This window comes from Salarias fasciatus, chromosome 23 (genome assembly GCF_902148845.1).
Source record: "Salarias fasciatus chromosome 23, fSalaFa1.1, whole genome shotgun sequence".
NCBI classification, from domain to species: domain Eukaryota; kingdom Metazoa; phylum Chordata; class Actinopteri; order Blenniiformes; family Blenniidae; genus Salarias; species Salarias fasciatus.
The window spans coordinates 32,991,176-33,007,429 of NC_043766.1; the positions used below are offsets into that span (position 1 = coordinate 32,991,176).

Consider the following 16,254-nt stretch of genomic DNA (forward strand, 5'->3'; position numbering starts at 1 on the left):
AGGACAAGAAAGAGCGATAGGTCAAGAAGGATTACAGGATGGATTTTATCTACAAGTAACGGAGGAGTGCTAGGTTTTGCTGTTTGGTTTTCACTCTCTGGATCAGACTGGTGCTGCTGTTGGGCCATTATGTGCTCTTGGTGTTGCTCCTGGTCAAACCTCTCTTCCTTGTCGTCGTTGTGTAAAGCGGGGAGTGCCCTGTGGGCAGATGATCTGGTGATGTCTTGATGCCTTGTGCTTGTCTTGTTGGTGTAGGTATTGTTAAATACTGATGTATTGTTGCACAATACTGGCACTGATTTCTGAGTGTATATGTATTGAGGAGCATATGTGTGCAATACCTTTTTTTGGCAGGGGAGGGGGTGGTATTTTGTTACTGCTGGCCCTGACTGAAACACCTCCTGCGCTACTGTCGCGAACATACCATTTATCTTATTAATATCCACATTTGTCAAATATAGAAGAAGTGATTGGTCCCAGTCATTTCTGATGAGTTAAAGATATCATTTTTGTGGCCAGATACATTAATGCCAATGTCAAACCTTTATATTTTTCCTAACCTCATATTAAGTCTTCTGCATCTCTCTCTCTCTCTCTCTCTCTCTCTCTCCCTGTCTGTCTCCTGTTCTCTCTCACTCTCTCCCTCTTTGTCGCCGTCTCCCTCCACAGGCCAAAATCCAGTGTTCCTTCAGCTGTAACTGTGGAGGCTGCAGGAACAAAGAATCACAAGTGGGCCAAAAGACGTATGTTAATAAAAACAACTAAGCCTTACGTATAGAAGGATTACCAGTCCTCGTCACTCCCCGCTCTACTGCGCATGTCGGCAGCAGAAGCAAGCAGGAAGAGCAGCGATCCCATGTGTCATAGTGATGTCCATGGGCCTGACCCCAGATTTTCACTTGTCGGTACCGCTCAGGGTGACGAAGGTTACTTATATTTCTTAAAAAGATCTATGTCTGTAGATGTTATTTTAGTATGATAGACCTTCCAGAGTGGTGGCTAAATCATAGTTATCAGCTCATGAAGTATAACCGCCCCTTCAAGAAATTGCATTTCAGATACCGGTACATATCCTGCTTTAGACTTGTGTACAGGACATCTGTCAATGCTTGACAACATTGTCTCTGGTATCATTTTAAAGGGGACGATGTAACCTTTCATTCAAGATAAAATGTGAACCTTTCTGACCAATATAGAGGTTACTAGAACTCCTTGAACTGTCAAAACGTAGGCGAAAAATACAATTTTCGCCTAAGTGATGTACTATCTTTTAGCCCTGTGTCATCTAGGAGCAACAGGGACACAAAATTAAAAGTCTACAACACTCCCAGGACCATAATGATTCAGAAAATGTATAATATGCCTTTTCTATTTCTTGCCATGGATGATTGTGAGCCTTAAATTAGAAGAGCAGTAGGTCTCCTGTTACGTAAACTGTAGAACAGCCGGGATATACAGGACTGTCTCAGAAAATTAGAATATTGTGATAAAGTTCTTTATTTTCTGAAATGCAATTAAATAAACAAAAATGTCATACATTCTGGATTCATTACAAATCAACTGAGATATTTCAAGCCTTTTATTATTTTAATATTGCTGATTATGGCTTACAGCAGTGTTTTTCAACCACTGTGCCGCGGCACACTGGTGTGCCGTGAGATATTGTCAGGTGTGCCGTGGGAAATTATCAATTTTGTGTCTCTGAGGTCTCGCGCCTGGCAGAATGTAGTAGCTACTCTTCCATACCAGTAGGTGGCAGCAGCAGGTAGCTGCTGCTGGTGCTTTGCGCTTTGAGACAAGTGAATTAGTGATGCATGTATGCAGCGGCAGGTGGCATTGACGGTGGCATTGTGGATAGCAGGACGACGGTGAAAGCAATGGATAAGTTTTTGAAAAGGAAAAATGCGGACTCGGAACTGGACCCTGGACAAAATGTGGACCCAGATGAAGGCCCTAGTATGAGTGGAAGTCAAAAGAAAGCAAAGACAGTGACGTCCAGCAAAGGTTCCGGCACGAGGCAATACAACGAAAGCTATATTTCATTTGGATTTACTTTTACCGGAGATGCGACGGCACCAACTCCGTTGTGCTTAGTATGTGGTGAAAAGCTCTCCAACAGCGCCATGGTCCCAAGTAAGCTTAAACGCCATCTCCAAACAAAACACCCATCACTTCAAAACAAAAATGTGGAGTATTTTGTTCGCCTGCGTGACCATACGGAGAAACAGGCAACTTTCATGAGAAAAACTGCAAAAGTAAATGAGAGAGCCCTTAAAGCCAGCTACCACGTTGCTTAACTTGTGGCTAAATCAAAAAAGTCCCACACTGTGGCAGAACAATTAATACTTCCGGCCTGCAAAGCCATTGTAAATGAGATGCTCGGACCCGAAGCGGCAAAAGAAATAGCCAAAGTCCCTCTCTCAGATAACACAATTTCCAGACGTATTAATGAGATGTCTGCGGACATTGAAAGTGTGGTTATGGATAAGATCCGTGTCAGTAATAAATTTGCGTTGCAACTTGATGAATCCACTGATATAAGTGGACATGCTCAACTCTTGGCCAATGTGCGTTTTGTGGATGGGGACGCAATCAGAGAAAACTTTTTCTTCTGCAAGGCTTTGCCAGAAAAAACAACAGGAGAGGAAATTTTTCGGGTCACATCAGAATATCTGGAAAAAGGAGGACTGAAGTGGGAAAACTGCACGAGTGTCTGCACTGATGGAGCTGCAGCCATGGTAGGGTGCACCAAAGGCTTTGTAAACAGAGTGAAGGAAAAAAACCCAGATGTGATCATTACGCACTGTTTTTTACACCGCGAAGCCCTCGTAGCCAAGACTTTACCAGCAGACCTCGTTCCTGTGTTGGATGATGTTGTGCGCATGGTGAACTTTGTGAAGTCACGACCCGTGAAAAGTCGCATATTTGCAGCTTTGTGTGAGGAAATGGGAGCAGAGCATAAAGTCTTGCTGTTTCATACGGAGGTCCGATGGCTGTCGCGGGGCAAGGTGCTGGCCCGTGTGTATGAGCTGCGAGAGGAACTTAAGGTGTTTCTGACAAATGAGGGGTCCGATCACGCAAAGCTGCTTGCGAGTGATGAGTGGTGTGCAAGGCTGGCATACCTGGCAGATATTTTTCATCATCTGAATGAACTGAACACACGAATGCAAGGCCGAAATGAAAACCTGCTCACATGTACAGATAAAATAAATGGATTCCGTGCAAAGGTGCAACTCTGGCAGCAACATGTGGAAAGTGGCAATCTTGAAATGTTCCCACTCACCAGTAAATGGCAAGATGTTAATACTGTTGCACTGTGTGAGATAATAGTTAAACATTAGAAAATTCTTGAGGAGAAGATTTCATTTTATTTCTCCTCAGTCTCCACGGAGTGCCTTGACTGGATCAGGGACCCATTCAGCTCAGCATCAACTGTTGGAAAGGACATGACTTTACAGGAGCAGGAGGAACTAACTGAACTGAGACAAGATCGTGGTTTCAAGCTAAGTTTTGCTGATCTACCTTTGGACAGTTTTTGGTTGGCAGCTGCCAAGGAGTTCCCTCTGCTGGCCAACAAAGCTATTTTGACATTGCTCCCATTTTCCACAACATATCTGTGTGAGGTGAGCTTTTCAAGCCTGACTGCTGTAAAAACTAAAAACAGAGAAAGACTGAGAGCTGTGGAGGAAGAGCTTCGAGTGTGTCTTTCATCAATTCCTGCCAGGATATCAGCTCTGTGTTCATCCAAACAGGCCCAGGTTTCACACTGAGTGAGTATAAATATGAAAGATTATAAAATACTGTAACACTTATATTGTTAATATAAGCTTTTCACATTTTCAGCTGGTGGTGTGCCGCAGGATTTTTTCAATGGAAGAAATGTGCCTTGGCTCAAAAAAGGTTGAAAAACACTGGCTTACAGCTTAAGAAAACTCAAAAATCCTATCTCAAAATATTAGAATATTTCCTCAGACCAAGTAAAAAAAACAAAATTATAACAGCAAAACAAAATCAAACATTTGAAAATGTCCATTAATGCACTCAGTACTTGGTTGGGAATCCTTTTGTACGAATTACTGCATCAATGCGGCGTGGCATGGAGGCAATCAGCCTGTGGCATTGCTGAGGTGTTATGGATGCCCAGGGTGCTTCAATAGCGCCCTTTAGCTCATTTGCATTGTTGGGTCTGGTGTCTTTCAGCTTCTTCTTGACAATACCCCACAGATTCTCAATGGGGTTCAGGTCAGGAGAATTGGCAGGCCAATCGAGGACAGTAATGCCATGGTCAGTACACCAGTTACTGCTGGTTTTGGCACTGTGGGCCGGTGCCAGATCATGCTGGAAAATGAAATCATCATCTCCATAGAGCTTTTCAGCAGAAGGAAGCATGTCGTGTTCTAAAATCTCTTGGTACACAGCTGCATTTACTCTGGACTTGATGAGACACAGTGGACCAACACCAGCAGCTGACATGGCTCCCCAAACCATCGCTGACTGTGGGAACTTCACACTGGATTTCAAGCAACTTGGATTTTGCTCCTCTCCAGCCTTTCTCCAGAGTCTGGCGCCTTGACTTCCAAATGAAATACAAAACTTGCTTTCGTCTGAAAAGAGGACTTTGTACCACTCTTCAACTGTCCAGTGCTTCTTTTCCATAGCCCAAGTCAGACGCTTTTTCCGTTGTCTTGAGTTCAGAAGTGGCTTGACCATGGGAATACGGCTATTGTAGCCCATTTCCCGGACACGTCTGTGAACAGTGGCTTTTGATACCTGGACTCCAGCTTCAGTCCACTGTTTTTGAAGCTCCCCCCAATTCTGGAAGCAGCTCTTCTTCACAATGCTGTTAAGCCTGCGGTCATCTCTCTTGGTTGTGCAGCGTTTCCTGCCACATTTCTCCCTTCCAACAGACTTTCTGTGAATGTGCTTTGAAACTGCACTCTGTGAACAGCCTGCTCTTTGAGAAATTTCTTTTTGTGTCTTACCCTCCTGATGGAGGGTGTCAATGATGGTCCTCTGGACAGCAGTCAGATCAGCAGTCTTCCCCATACTTGTGATTTAGTTTACTGAACCAAGCTGAGTGTTTCTCAAGGCTCAGGAAACACTTGCAGGTGTTTCGAGTTATTTAGACAATTCAAGTGATTAGTTAAATAGCCTACTAGTATACTTTTTCATGATATTCTAATATTTTGAGATAGGATTTTTGAGTTTTCTTAAGCTATAAGCCATAATCAGCAATATTAAAATAATAAAAGGCTTGAAATATTTCACTTGATTTGTAATGAATCCAGAATGTATGACATTTTTGTTTTTTTAATTGCATTTCAGAAAATAAAGAACTTTATCAAAACATTCTAATTTTCTGAGACAGTCCTGTATATGGTAACAGAAAGGACACCACAATGGGATAGGGAACCATAGAGTCATAGAACAACCTACAAGGAAGATGCTCTCTTTTTAAAGAGAGCATGTGAATGTTTGTCCTTACCATGAAGGAAATAAGGTCACCACAATGGGATAAGGAAGTTTGAGTTCAATGAACAACATATTGAAGTATTAAACAGAACAGCATTATAATGAACTCCTTGCAACGTCACTCAAACGCCTTGTCTGTCTCATCTTCTGACTCCTCGAGTTCCAGCTCAGGCTCTGGATCATCCTGCAGTTTCTGGTTGCTGCATGTCTGCAGCTTGCACATATCTGTGCATGCCAGTCCATTTGATAAGCATGTGCAGCTTGGCATTTTGCATGAATGGACACAGTTGCATGTTAGCAATTCCAGGACTACATCTGGTGCAGGTGGAGAGCGCATCCAGTAAACTGTCAACTTGCGTTCATCTTCTTTCCATCCATGCTCTGTAGGACTTGGGACCACAAGGTTAGGCTGCAGACTGCTCTTCCAGATGGCTGCCTGATAGTTGGCTTGTTCAACATGCAGGAAGAGATAGTCTCTACATGGTGGCAGCTGACTGGACTCCATCTCTCCCCTTTTGGTACAGAAGAGCTGGTAGCGCAGTTGGTTCACCTCTACTGTGAATCCCTCGAGGCACGACAAAACACAAGTGGTCTTCGAACTGATTTAATGAAGTTTGACGAACTCCATTAGAACCGTGAAAACTGGAAGCAAACAATACAATTAGCATTTTGACTCGCCGTATACAAACCGATCACAAACAAAACAAACGATACACTAGAATACCTCGTTGGCTGCATGCCTACAACGAAGGGATATCATTATCGGATCCTGCTTGGTGTCTCTTCACAGAAAACTTAATCCTTTCGAGCTGAACGGCGAGGTAATTCAACACGCCGTGTCGCCGTCAACAGAGAAACAGCAGTCCAAACCGGAAGTGAACGGCACTTACGTCACCCTTATAACCCGAGACCGAGACATGCAGCACACAATAATCACTTTACAATTAAAACATATTTCTAATAACCCTCCCATAAATATGAAATTGCAAATATAAACAACAATAATAAATAACTATGGGCACTAAAAATTATGCATTTACATCTACCGTGCTGCTGTTTGCAGCACACATGTGACATGTAAACTCCTCAATTCTCTGGAACAGCTCCTCACTGACATTCCATGACTGCCCTAGTCCACTGAAGGTTTCTTGGTAAGAAGTATCTTTCTTCACCATCTTCAAGGCTTTCAGCTGGCCCTGGCCAGCAAAGGCACTAACAGTGTCACAACCAGTGAAGGCATGTAAGCCAATTAGACTGTCACAGAGGCTGTCTCCAACTGAGCTTGCCAGTTTGCTGATGTTCACATATCGTGTGCGGTTCTGTGTCCCACACTTCATGTAGATGGGACATGTAGATGGGTGATGTCCTTCTGGAACGCAAGACAAAGCACCATGACATCAGTGTCGTCGGCTGTGATGATGACTGCTGTGATGATGACTGCTTTTGAGCCCATGTTTGCACCATGTGAAGCATGCAGGAGCAGGCGAGTGTCAGCTTCTTCATGTGTGGATTTCAGTTCTGTTACTTCATCACACCCACCATGTGTCAACCTATAACAGGTTTCCTCACAGGTTGTGTAAAACACTTTGCCATGCAGCCTCTCTCTGTATCGTGGGAGGTTCCACTCTTCTACCAGAAACTTGATGAGACTGGACTTGTTGGAAGGACTGCACAAGAACGTTCTCCACTGCTGTACGTGGTGTCCTCCTGCCAAGTTCTTGTATTGGACAGTAGTGTCTGCACCCCGGTTTAGTCGTTCAGCATCTTTAAAGTCTGGTGGTACACATCAAACACAACATCAATCCTCTGAGTCTGTGCTCCCTCATGGAGGATCTGGGTGAAGAGTGACTCTGCCACCTGTCAAAAGGTTTTGTTGTTGCCATTCATTTTCTGGACCAGGCTCGTCCCGTCAATGATAGCAGTAGATGGTGTTGGGATTTGTTCTGCAGGAGACACATTCTTTTCCAACTCCCTGGCAAGTGCAGCCTTGTTTGTTTTACGTAGAGATCCATCAGCATTTGCAAGTGCCCATGGCAGTGGGCCCCGTGGGTGGGCAAGGACATCTTTCATGTCTATCTTCCTGCTTTCAGCCAACAGGATCATGTGGCTGAACAGGTTTCTGTCTGCCCTCAGCACCACATCCTGTCCTTTCTTTCCTTTAGCTTGTTTTGTGCTGACACTGGAGAATGTCTTCAGGCTCTGCTTGGTCATCTTATCATGAAATTTTATCGATGGTGAGTCTACTTCTAACCTCGTTTGTTTGAATGCTTGGTATGCCTCTTCTCCTATTTCATGAGCTTTCAGGAGGTCTCTTGACACATCAGGTGGAGCCAAGGAGCCAGTGGACAGGCTAACCAGATCGTTCTCATCAGGAGACATAGGTTTGAACCATGTGTTCTCCATAAGGTAAAGAAGAGACTGGACATCTGCTTCATCTCTCTTGATTCTTGGACCCTGTAGATCTGGATGGGACAGTTTGGACATGGATTGAGCAGCCAGGTCTCTCAGCTGTCTGAGGTACATGCTTCTGTACTCAGCAGTTAGGTAATACTTGGCCACAGCTCCTGACTTCAAGCTGAATCCCTTTGTTCCTCCAGCTGTCTCGGTGTCTTTGTTCACCGTCTCTTCTATGGCTTGGTCAACTGGGATTCTACCAAAGGGATTAGTGGGGCCCATTTGGACACAGAAACCTCCTTTCATGAATTCTGTGTACACATCTGGGTGTGTGATGGACAGCTGAGACATCTGAGCATAGTAGTAGGGGAGGTAGCGTGCATAATTAATCCTGTCATACTCAAAGCACCATGGGATCATTGCTCAAATGTTTGCCAAGTGTAGCATCCAGTCAAGTGTAGCATCCAGTCTCAAGTCCCCGACTAAGAATTTCCATAGTTGAATCTGATTCGTCCGATCCTGCCAATCGTCGACTGATAGTCGAATCTATCATCTTGAGCGGTGCTCACACGGCACACGGAGCGTCGGGGCGCCTATGCCTACAGTCGGCCCGGCCCTGATTGCACTAATATATGTATAGATATATATATATATTTATGTATGCATATACACACACACACACACACACACACACACACACACACATATATATATATATATATATATATATATGTGTATATACATATATATATACACATACACACACACATATATATATACATATACATATATATATATATATATGTATATGTATATATATATATATATATATATATATACATATATACATATTTATATATATATAAAACAGCGCAGGCAGGTAAAACAATTATTTTTTTCCTACACACTGAAACACAGACTGGAACAAAGTGTCGGTAACTCTAAACATCAAACAAATGAAGTATAGTTCAAATGATCATAACCAAATCCACTTCTAACAAACGGGCTAATGCATATAATTTATTTATATCTAAAAGCTCTGCAGATAAGCTCACATTTTTTTGGCTAAACAATTTCTCACATTATCTGCTCAAATTAAATGAAATAGCCTAATTGCACTGTGTCGGTCCGTTTCGCAGCGCAACATCCATGCAAAACAAACACTAAATTAAATAGAATTAGCCTTTTAGATAAATAAAAATAATATAATAATAACCTAAAATATTACAATTAAACAAAATAAAAGTCAGCATTAAAAATGAGAAACAGAACCGTCTTTCATTAGCCCAATTATCTGGCTACTTACCCGTTTAAGGTGGAAAGCCATGTTGTTGTGGAGTGATATGAAAGGACACAACTTGCATTAGACTTTTTTTGGATCATCTTTGACTTGGTCTGAAGTTCTGTTATTTTATTTTTTTTCGACATTGTGAGCCTTTTAAAGTTTAGCCAAATCACCACGAGATGCTGCTCTGTGATGGAGCTCTGCGCAAAATCGGATTGTGCCACTCACCATGGTGGTTCATTCATAAACACTACATAGATAGAATATTGAATAAAACTACAAGTTAAGTAAATTTATCCACAGTGTATTTGATAGGCTAACTTGTATATCAAATAGGCTTTATATCATGTTTATTTGAAAAAAACAAGCAATTTTATGTAAAATCAGTCATTCAGCAACCCCATACAGCTGGAATGGAATGGTCCTTAAAGCTCGTGTCCGGAGTTTTGAATGAGAGGTTTTTTTTTTTAATCCAAAGTCTGGAGGTTCCGCCCTCCCTCTGCTTTCATGAGCGACCAAGCCACGCCCCTTTAATTGTGCACGCGAGTTGTCTGTCGGGTGAAAATGAGAGCCTCTGAGTCCTACAGCATCCTACATGTTTAGCTGTTTACGGTGGATGTTCAGCAGACAGTGGATATATCCGAGGTAAGCGCGGCGGCTGCTGCGGAGCTAACTCACCTCTGCCTGGGCGAGCAGCTGTGCTCTCTGGCTGCACACACACTTTGATTGACAACACGAGAATGCGGAAGCTCGAACTCTATTGGCTGACGCTGACCGGCGCTTTTTCGGATAACATGGGGGTCTATGAGACGAAGGCGGGGCTCATAAATAAAATTTTATATTGCTTTATGCTAATATTATATTGTAGTATCGAACCAGACTGACACATTTAAGCTCTGTTGAAAAATGATACATACATTGGAAACGAACGGAAACTCCGGACACGAGCTTTAATAACCACATTTTTTCGATGCTTCGACTGTATGATTGGCCATCGAATCAGGCCCCTTTCAACAAATCACCGAATCATTGAATATTTGAGGACACCCCTAATTTTAACATTCTTGTGTGTCAGTCCAAAAAGGTTCATTGGTCTTTCCAAGTTATAATCCAAAACAAAGGTTCTTTTCCAAAGACCAGGGAGGTATTTTGTTATTTACCTGCCGAAACCGTCAGGTAAATAACAAAATACCTCCCTGGTCTTTGGAAAAGAACCTTTGTTTTGGATTCTTGTGTGTCTTTTAGCATTTTACAGACAATGCAAAATATAATGAAATATCAAAATATTAATGTAAGAAATGAAATGTAGCCTATATGAAAGGCCTATATTTGCAGTTTGGCTTCCACAGTGTCCCTGTCCTAGATGAGACAGTAATAAGAAATTCTATGTTGCTTAGATGAAAATCATGTACTTGTACTGCTCTTCCAATCTAAGGCTCACAATCATTCATGGCAAGAAATAGTATCGGCATATTATACATTTTCTGAATCATTATGGTCCTGGGAGTGTTGTAGACTTTGAATTTTGTGTCCCTGTTGCTCCTAGATGACACAGGGCTAAAAGATAGCATATCATTTAGGCGAAAATTGTATTTTTCGCCTACGTTTTGACAGTTCAAGGAGTTCTAGTAACCTCTATATTGGTCAGAAAGGTTCACATTTTATCTTGAATGAAAGGTTACATTGCCCCCTTTAAAATGACACCAGAGACAATGTTGTCAAGCATTGACAGATGTCCTGTACACAAGTCTAAAGCAGGATATGTACCGGTATCTGAAATGCAATTTCTTGAAGGGGCACGTATACTTCATGAGCTGATAACTATGATTTAGCCACCACTCTGGAAGGTCTATCATACCAAAATATCATCTACATAGATCTTTTCAAAAAATATAAGTAACCTTTGTCACCCTGAGTGGTACCGATATCTGGTCTGGCCCATGGACTAAGTGCTGTCAGTGACACAAACTGTTTAGTTATATAGTCTCCTCAGTGGAAAATGTGAATCAGCTGGGTGCTGGTCAGAGGAGAGTGGGCGCGTTGTCTGCGCGGGGGTGGGGTGGGAGAAGAGTGGTGGGGAGGAGTTCAACTTTTGTGACTGACTTAGGTTTGAAGAGTTTCAAACGAGCTGTTTTCTACCCGAAGGGAGGGGCTGCTGTAGAGAGCAGCAGACTGAAAGAGATTACTCAGACATGCGTGGATGAAGGCAAATAACATTTTGGGGGTGGTTTTAAAGGGAAATCAACTTTGTGGCATGTTTAAAACCTTAAAAAAAGTGGATTTTGCATGATATAGCTCCTTTAAAACAGGTTTCAAAGGTGCTGAAAAAATATTATCGCTAGTTTTGTCCACAGACAGGAAGGACTGTGAGAATCCACATGAAGTGTGTGTGTGTGTGTGTGTGTGTGTGTGTGTGTGTGTGTGTGTGTGCGCGTGTGCTTCTCTAGGTATCAGCCATTGCTGCCTGCACCTGAGATTGGGGTCACATGCCAGCGCCTGATTCTTCTTTCTCAGAGGGCGCAGAGGGATGGCCTGGGCTATGTCGAGACAGAACGCTTGCTGCTTGAGGACTTTGGTCAATCCCTCGCTAAGATTACGAAGAGCATGTCCAATGGAATGTAAATCCTTCACCTGCTTCCATGGAGCCACACAGCGCGTGCTTTAAGGCCGAGCTCCATTTGATAATTTAATGCATTAACTCAGCCACATGCTCTGTATGGTGATTGTTTTTTTGTTTGTTTTTATTTGTTGCTACTGCAGACAGAAAAAGTTGTATTGAGATTTTTAGTTGTTGACGTTTTGTTGTTGTTGAATCTTGGTACAATTTTGGTTCTCGTTTAAAATTGTCAAACAAGTTAAAATAAATTCAGTCTGCAATAAAAAACAAAACAAGGTTTTGAGTTTGATACATCATTATTTTATGATGTTTAGTAACAATTTCATGCCACCACTTTGAAACTGCAAAATTTCACTACGCCTTTCATGTGAGAAATGTGTCTTCCACATGTTGGGTTTCATTTAGACTCCTTTATGCCAGTCAAGTGAAAATTCAGGATGAAAAAAGATCAAGAAGACAGGCTTTTCAGGGACTTTGCAGACTTTTCCAGGGCTACAGGAGGTGGATAACACAGAGAATGTCACATCACCAGTTCATCACAGACACAGACTCACCCAGCCTTGTCCCACAGGGGAATTTAAGTCCTCAACTAGTGGATTAAAACTGATGCAGTCAGAGGATGAAGCGTTGAAACAGTGGTCAACTCAAGAACTTTGAAACATTAAAGATTTGTATGCTGCTGCAGGAATTCTTCTGCATACTTCACAAATGCTTCACGGGCAGGAAGAACTTTTTTCAATATATCCGAGTGAAACGCCGCACTAGAGCAAAACATGGATATTGGTGATGATAATGTGGCCAGACTGCAGGATGTCGGTGGAGAACAGGGTGCAGACACATCAGGACTGATTGGTTGATTTGAGGAGGTTTGTCGTGTCTCTTTGGGGATGGAGGTGAGGAGAGTGTTGGTGTTTAGTTTTCCCTCTCTGGTCATCATCAGTCCCACAGAAACCAGGACTGATGACCTGCTGACATAACCTGAACGGAAGCCCCGGTCCTCTCTTGAAGAGGTGGCTGCAGATCTCCTGGAGGCCCGCGGAGGTCGCTCTGCTGCGGGCCTCCTGTCTGCCTCTCTCCCCTCGCTCATCCTCCCCTCAGGTCCGCTAACAGAGGAGGGGGAAAAGCCCCCATCGGATCCAGCTTTTCCGGTCGGCTCGCTCTAATTTCCTCCCCAGACCTCTGGCGCTGGAGCGGAGGGAGGAACCGGAGCGATCCCCGCAGCAGCCCGCTGCACCCGTACCCAGGCGGCGGCGGTAACGGCGGCGTTGTGATCCCGGGAGGAGGAGCAGCGCGCGAGGGGGACGCCCGGCGGATGGGAGCGCGCTCGGTTGGTTCACGCTCCGCGCGCCTGACGCCGGGTGACCCGCCGCCGGCTCCCGTGCGTCCCGCTTCCGTAACTCGGCGTCTTTCGACCTGGCGTCTCCCTCCCGGCGCCGGGAGGTGGGAGGAGAGCCGTCGCCTCGCCGTCGAGGCGGATTGAAAGCCGGACTGAGCCGCCTCTGCTGCGGTGGGTGGAAACCTGAGTCCTGCGGTGATGAGAGCGGATTTCACTGGTGCGCTGCCAGAAGCATCTGGAAAGGATAACAGAGGGATCCACTCCCCCTCCAGAGGACCGCGGGATAATTCACATCTCAGACGCCCCGGAGCTCTCCGCTCGCGCTGCTCTAGTCGCAGTTTTTCCAGCCCCCGGGCATGCTGGGTAGCCTCGGCTCCCGGTCCACCGCCCGCCGCTGAGTCCCTCCGAGCTCCGCTCATGCAGTGAGGATGTGTGCGGCCAGGTTCAGCGGCTGCCTCAACGGCTGCGCCGAGGAGCCCTCCAGGATGCTGGACTGGACCGACGCCGGCCCGCGGGTCCTCCACAGCCTGGAGATGGGCACGGTGATGACCGTCTTCTACCAGAAGAAGTCGCAGAGGCCGGAGAGGAGGACGTTCCAGGTCAGGCAGGACACCAGGCAGATAGTGTGGAGCCGAAACCCAGACAAGACAGAAGGAGAGAGTGAGTACTGAGAGCATGGAGGGGTGTCTGCCTGGGCCAGGGACTCCGTTACCTTCTCATGCTCCAGACTCTTTAAAGGGGCAGCGTGCACACTTTAAGTCATGCCTCTTTTGTGCATTAGGTGGCAGCAGTGAGTCTCTGAGCACCAAACTTGACAGACTTTCACCGAGTTTCTGTTGCGTTCGTTTTTCAATCCGCTTTTTTCTTTTTGCACTAAAGACAGACTAGACGTTTGATTGTAGAGCGCAATGTAGCTTTGTAGATTCAGGACCCACATAAGCCTTGTTTCTACCAAGCAGTACGTGCCGATACAGCACGGGCAGATGCAGCGCAACCAGAGTCAATTCTGTGCCACGTCGCCACTGAAATAACACGGATAAAATGATAGAAAATGCGTTCCGCAGCGGTGAATGTAATGTGGCCCTTCGCTCTCCGACAGTCGCTCCTCAGTGGCGCTGCTCGGCCCTCCATACAGCTGATGATCTGTTCAGGCATGGCGGGTTTGTCACGATCGTCACTTTAGTGTTCTCGCTTCTCCTCATCATATAGTCGTTCCGATGTGATACCGCAACAAAGGGTTTGCTAAAAACGTTAACGGTTAGGTATAGTTTTTTGGTACGATCCACAACTTTAGTGAGTGGAAACACACGACAACAAGTTCCGTCCCGTATCGTACCGCCACAAACTGTGCAGTGGAAACAGGGCTTTACGGACATCAGTGAAATGACAGATGTGACAATGGCAAAGGTGACAAAAAACACTTTTTTAGAGGCAGTAACTACTCAAAGTATTAAGAAAGAACTTTTTTCTCTTTTCTGCATTCACCCATCATTTTTCCTCCTCCAAACTTTCCAGCTCTGTGTACCAAAGTTTATTTTATGTTTGTGGGTTCCCAGCTCTTCATTCAATCTTTCCTTCGCATGTATAAGCAGTTACACGTAAAACCATGGTTTAAACACCTGTGTGTGTGTGTTGTGAATTGTAGATCTCCCTAGTTTATCAGGTGTGTAGTGAAGTACTCTTTAATAAATCAGGGGCCCTGGAGTGAATCGGGAGTGAAGCGGCCCTGAGGGCAGGTTGACGGTGCAGTGGTTTTTGCGACTGCTGCATAGTTGCACATTCTTCTAGCTCCTCTCCTGACGTGAGCTTGCAGCAGCAAGCAGACAGATCATGACCCTGCGACCTGTGTTTCCTCTGCGTCGCCCTCTGAGTGACTCTCCAGTAGTGATTGCCCCAGAGCTTCCTCTCTGCACGCTTGCCTGACTCCCACCCCACCTGCCTCGGGGGGTCACGCTGGAGTGGGGTCATATGTCGCTGATAAACTCGCTGCAGCGGGCTCCTTGTTGAGCTGTTTTGTCCTGTCAGAGCAGCGTTCGGCCCGTCTGGGCGTGGAGTGCTATTGTCTGCGTCCTGGATTTTGTGGCCTGAGGGAGGTTTTGTTACATTTTGCGCCGGGAAATCTTGCAAGCTTTTAAAATTGGCATGATAGAGTTTCCTTCTGTCTGCCATGTGTTATTCTAACTCTCAGACTTTATGGTCGCACGCTGGTGAGGAAAAAAAAAAAGCCTCTGCCCCTGTGAGCCAGAAATAGCCTTCACTGGATAGTCCGTTGAATTGAGGGTGAATCTTTTATAGGTTTGTTTTCACTGTTGTATGCTCAAGCCCTCATAGTTAGACATGATAGCTGTTGAAAGAGAATAAAACCTGATGTTCGGTGGGATATTTAGGGCAGTAACTGAACATTGGTGTTCAAATTGAATATGTTTGAAGCAGATAAGTGTACAAACAAACAAATTAATACATTTTAGACAATTGAGTCAAAGCATACGTCAGTATTTGTCAAGAGTGGAGAAAAACTACTGACAGGCCGTGTGGTTTGAGACAACACGACGAGCTGCTGTGGCTCTGACTGCTGCTTAAGTTAATGTTGATCCTGACAGAAACGGGGCACATGGAGGAAGGCCAGTCCGTGAAGGTAATGGTCGGCAGTGTTCTGCTTTAAAGTCGTAAATTTCGCTTTCCCTGTGGACGTCAGTAAACTACGTAAACATCGTAGCAGACCATGTCCACCCTTTCATGGAAACAGCATCCCTGATGGCCCATTTCAGGATGACAGTGCAGCCTGTCATAAAATGAAAATGATTTGCAATATTAGACTGGTAGTGGCCATTCTGTTATGGATGACCGTTTCGCTGGGTCGTATGAAAAACAATGCCCTGCTGGCTGGTAATAATTTGACACCAGCCTTGAGGTTAATGGAAACGTAATGTGCTATTAAGAAACTAATGTTATCCTAATTCATAAAAATGATGTTGATTTGTGCTTGCTGGCACATGCAGCAGTAGTATTAAACTGAAAAACGATCCTTTGCCAGATCTGTTGATGTGTTCTCAGTGCCTCAGTTATAATAAAGGCACCCCACCCCCCCCAAAAAAAAAAAAGTTTGCTTCTCGCACCTCTAAATCACAACTACAAAATCAATGGAAATTT

The 16,254-nt window shown here is 44.6% G+C and overlaps 1 protein-coding gene across 1 annotated transcript in view; it reads left to right on the top strand.

Moving 5' to 3' along the window:
• Positions 1–13,006: 13,006 nt before the first annotated feature.
• The window catches only part of LOC115381584 (1-phosphatidylinositol 4,5-bisphosphate phosphodiesterase gamma-1-like), a 34,021-nt gene continuing 30,773 nt past the window's right edge, over positions 13,007–16,254 (top strand). The window contains exon 1 of the mRNA XM_030083069.1: positions 13,007–13,764. Within this exon, the coding sequence (XP_029938929.1) occupies positions 13,533–13,764 (232 nt within the window). The 5' untranslated portion in view covers positions 13,007–13,532. The remainder of the gene's footprint in view (positions 13,765–16,254) is intronic.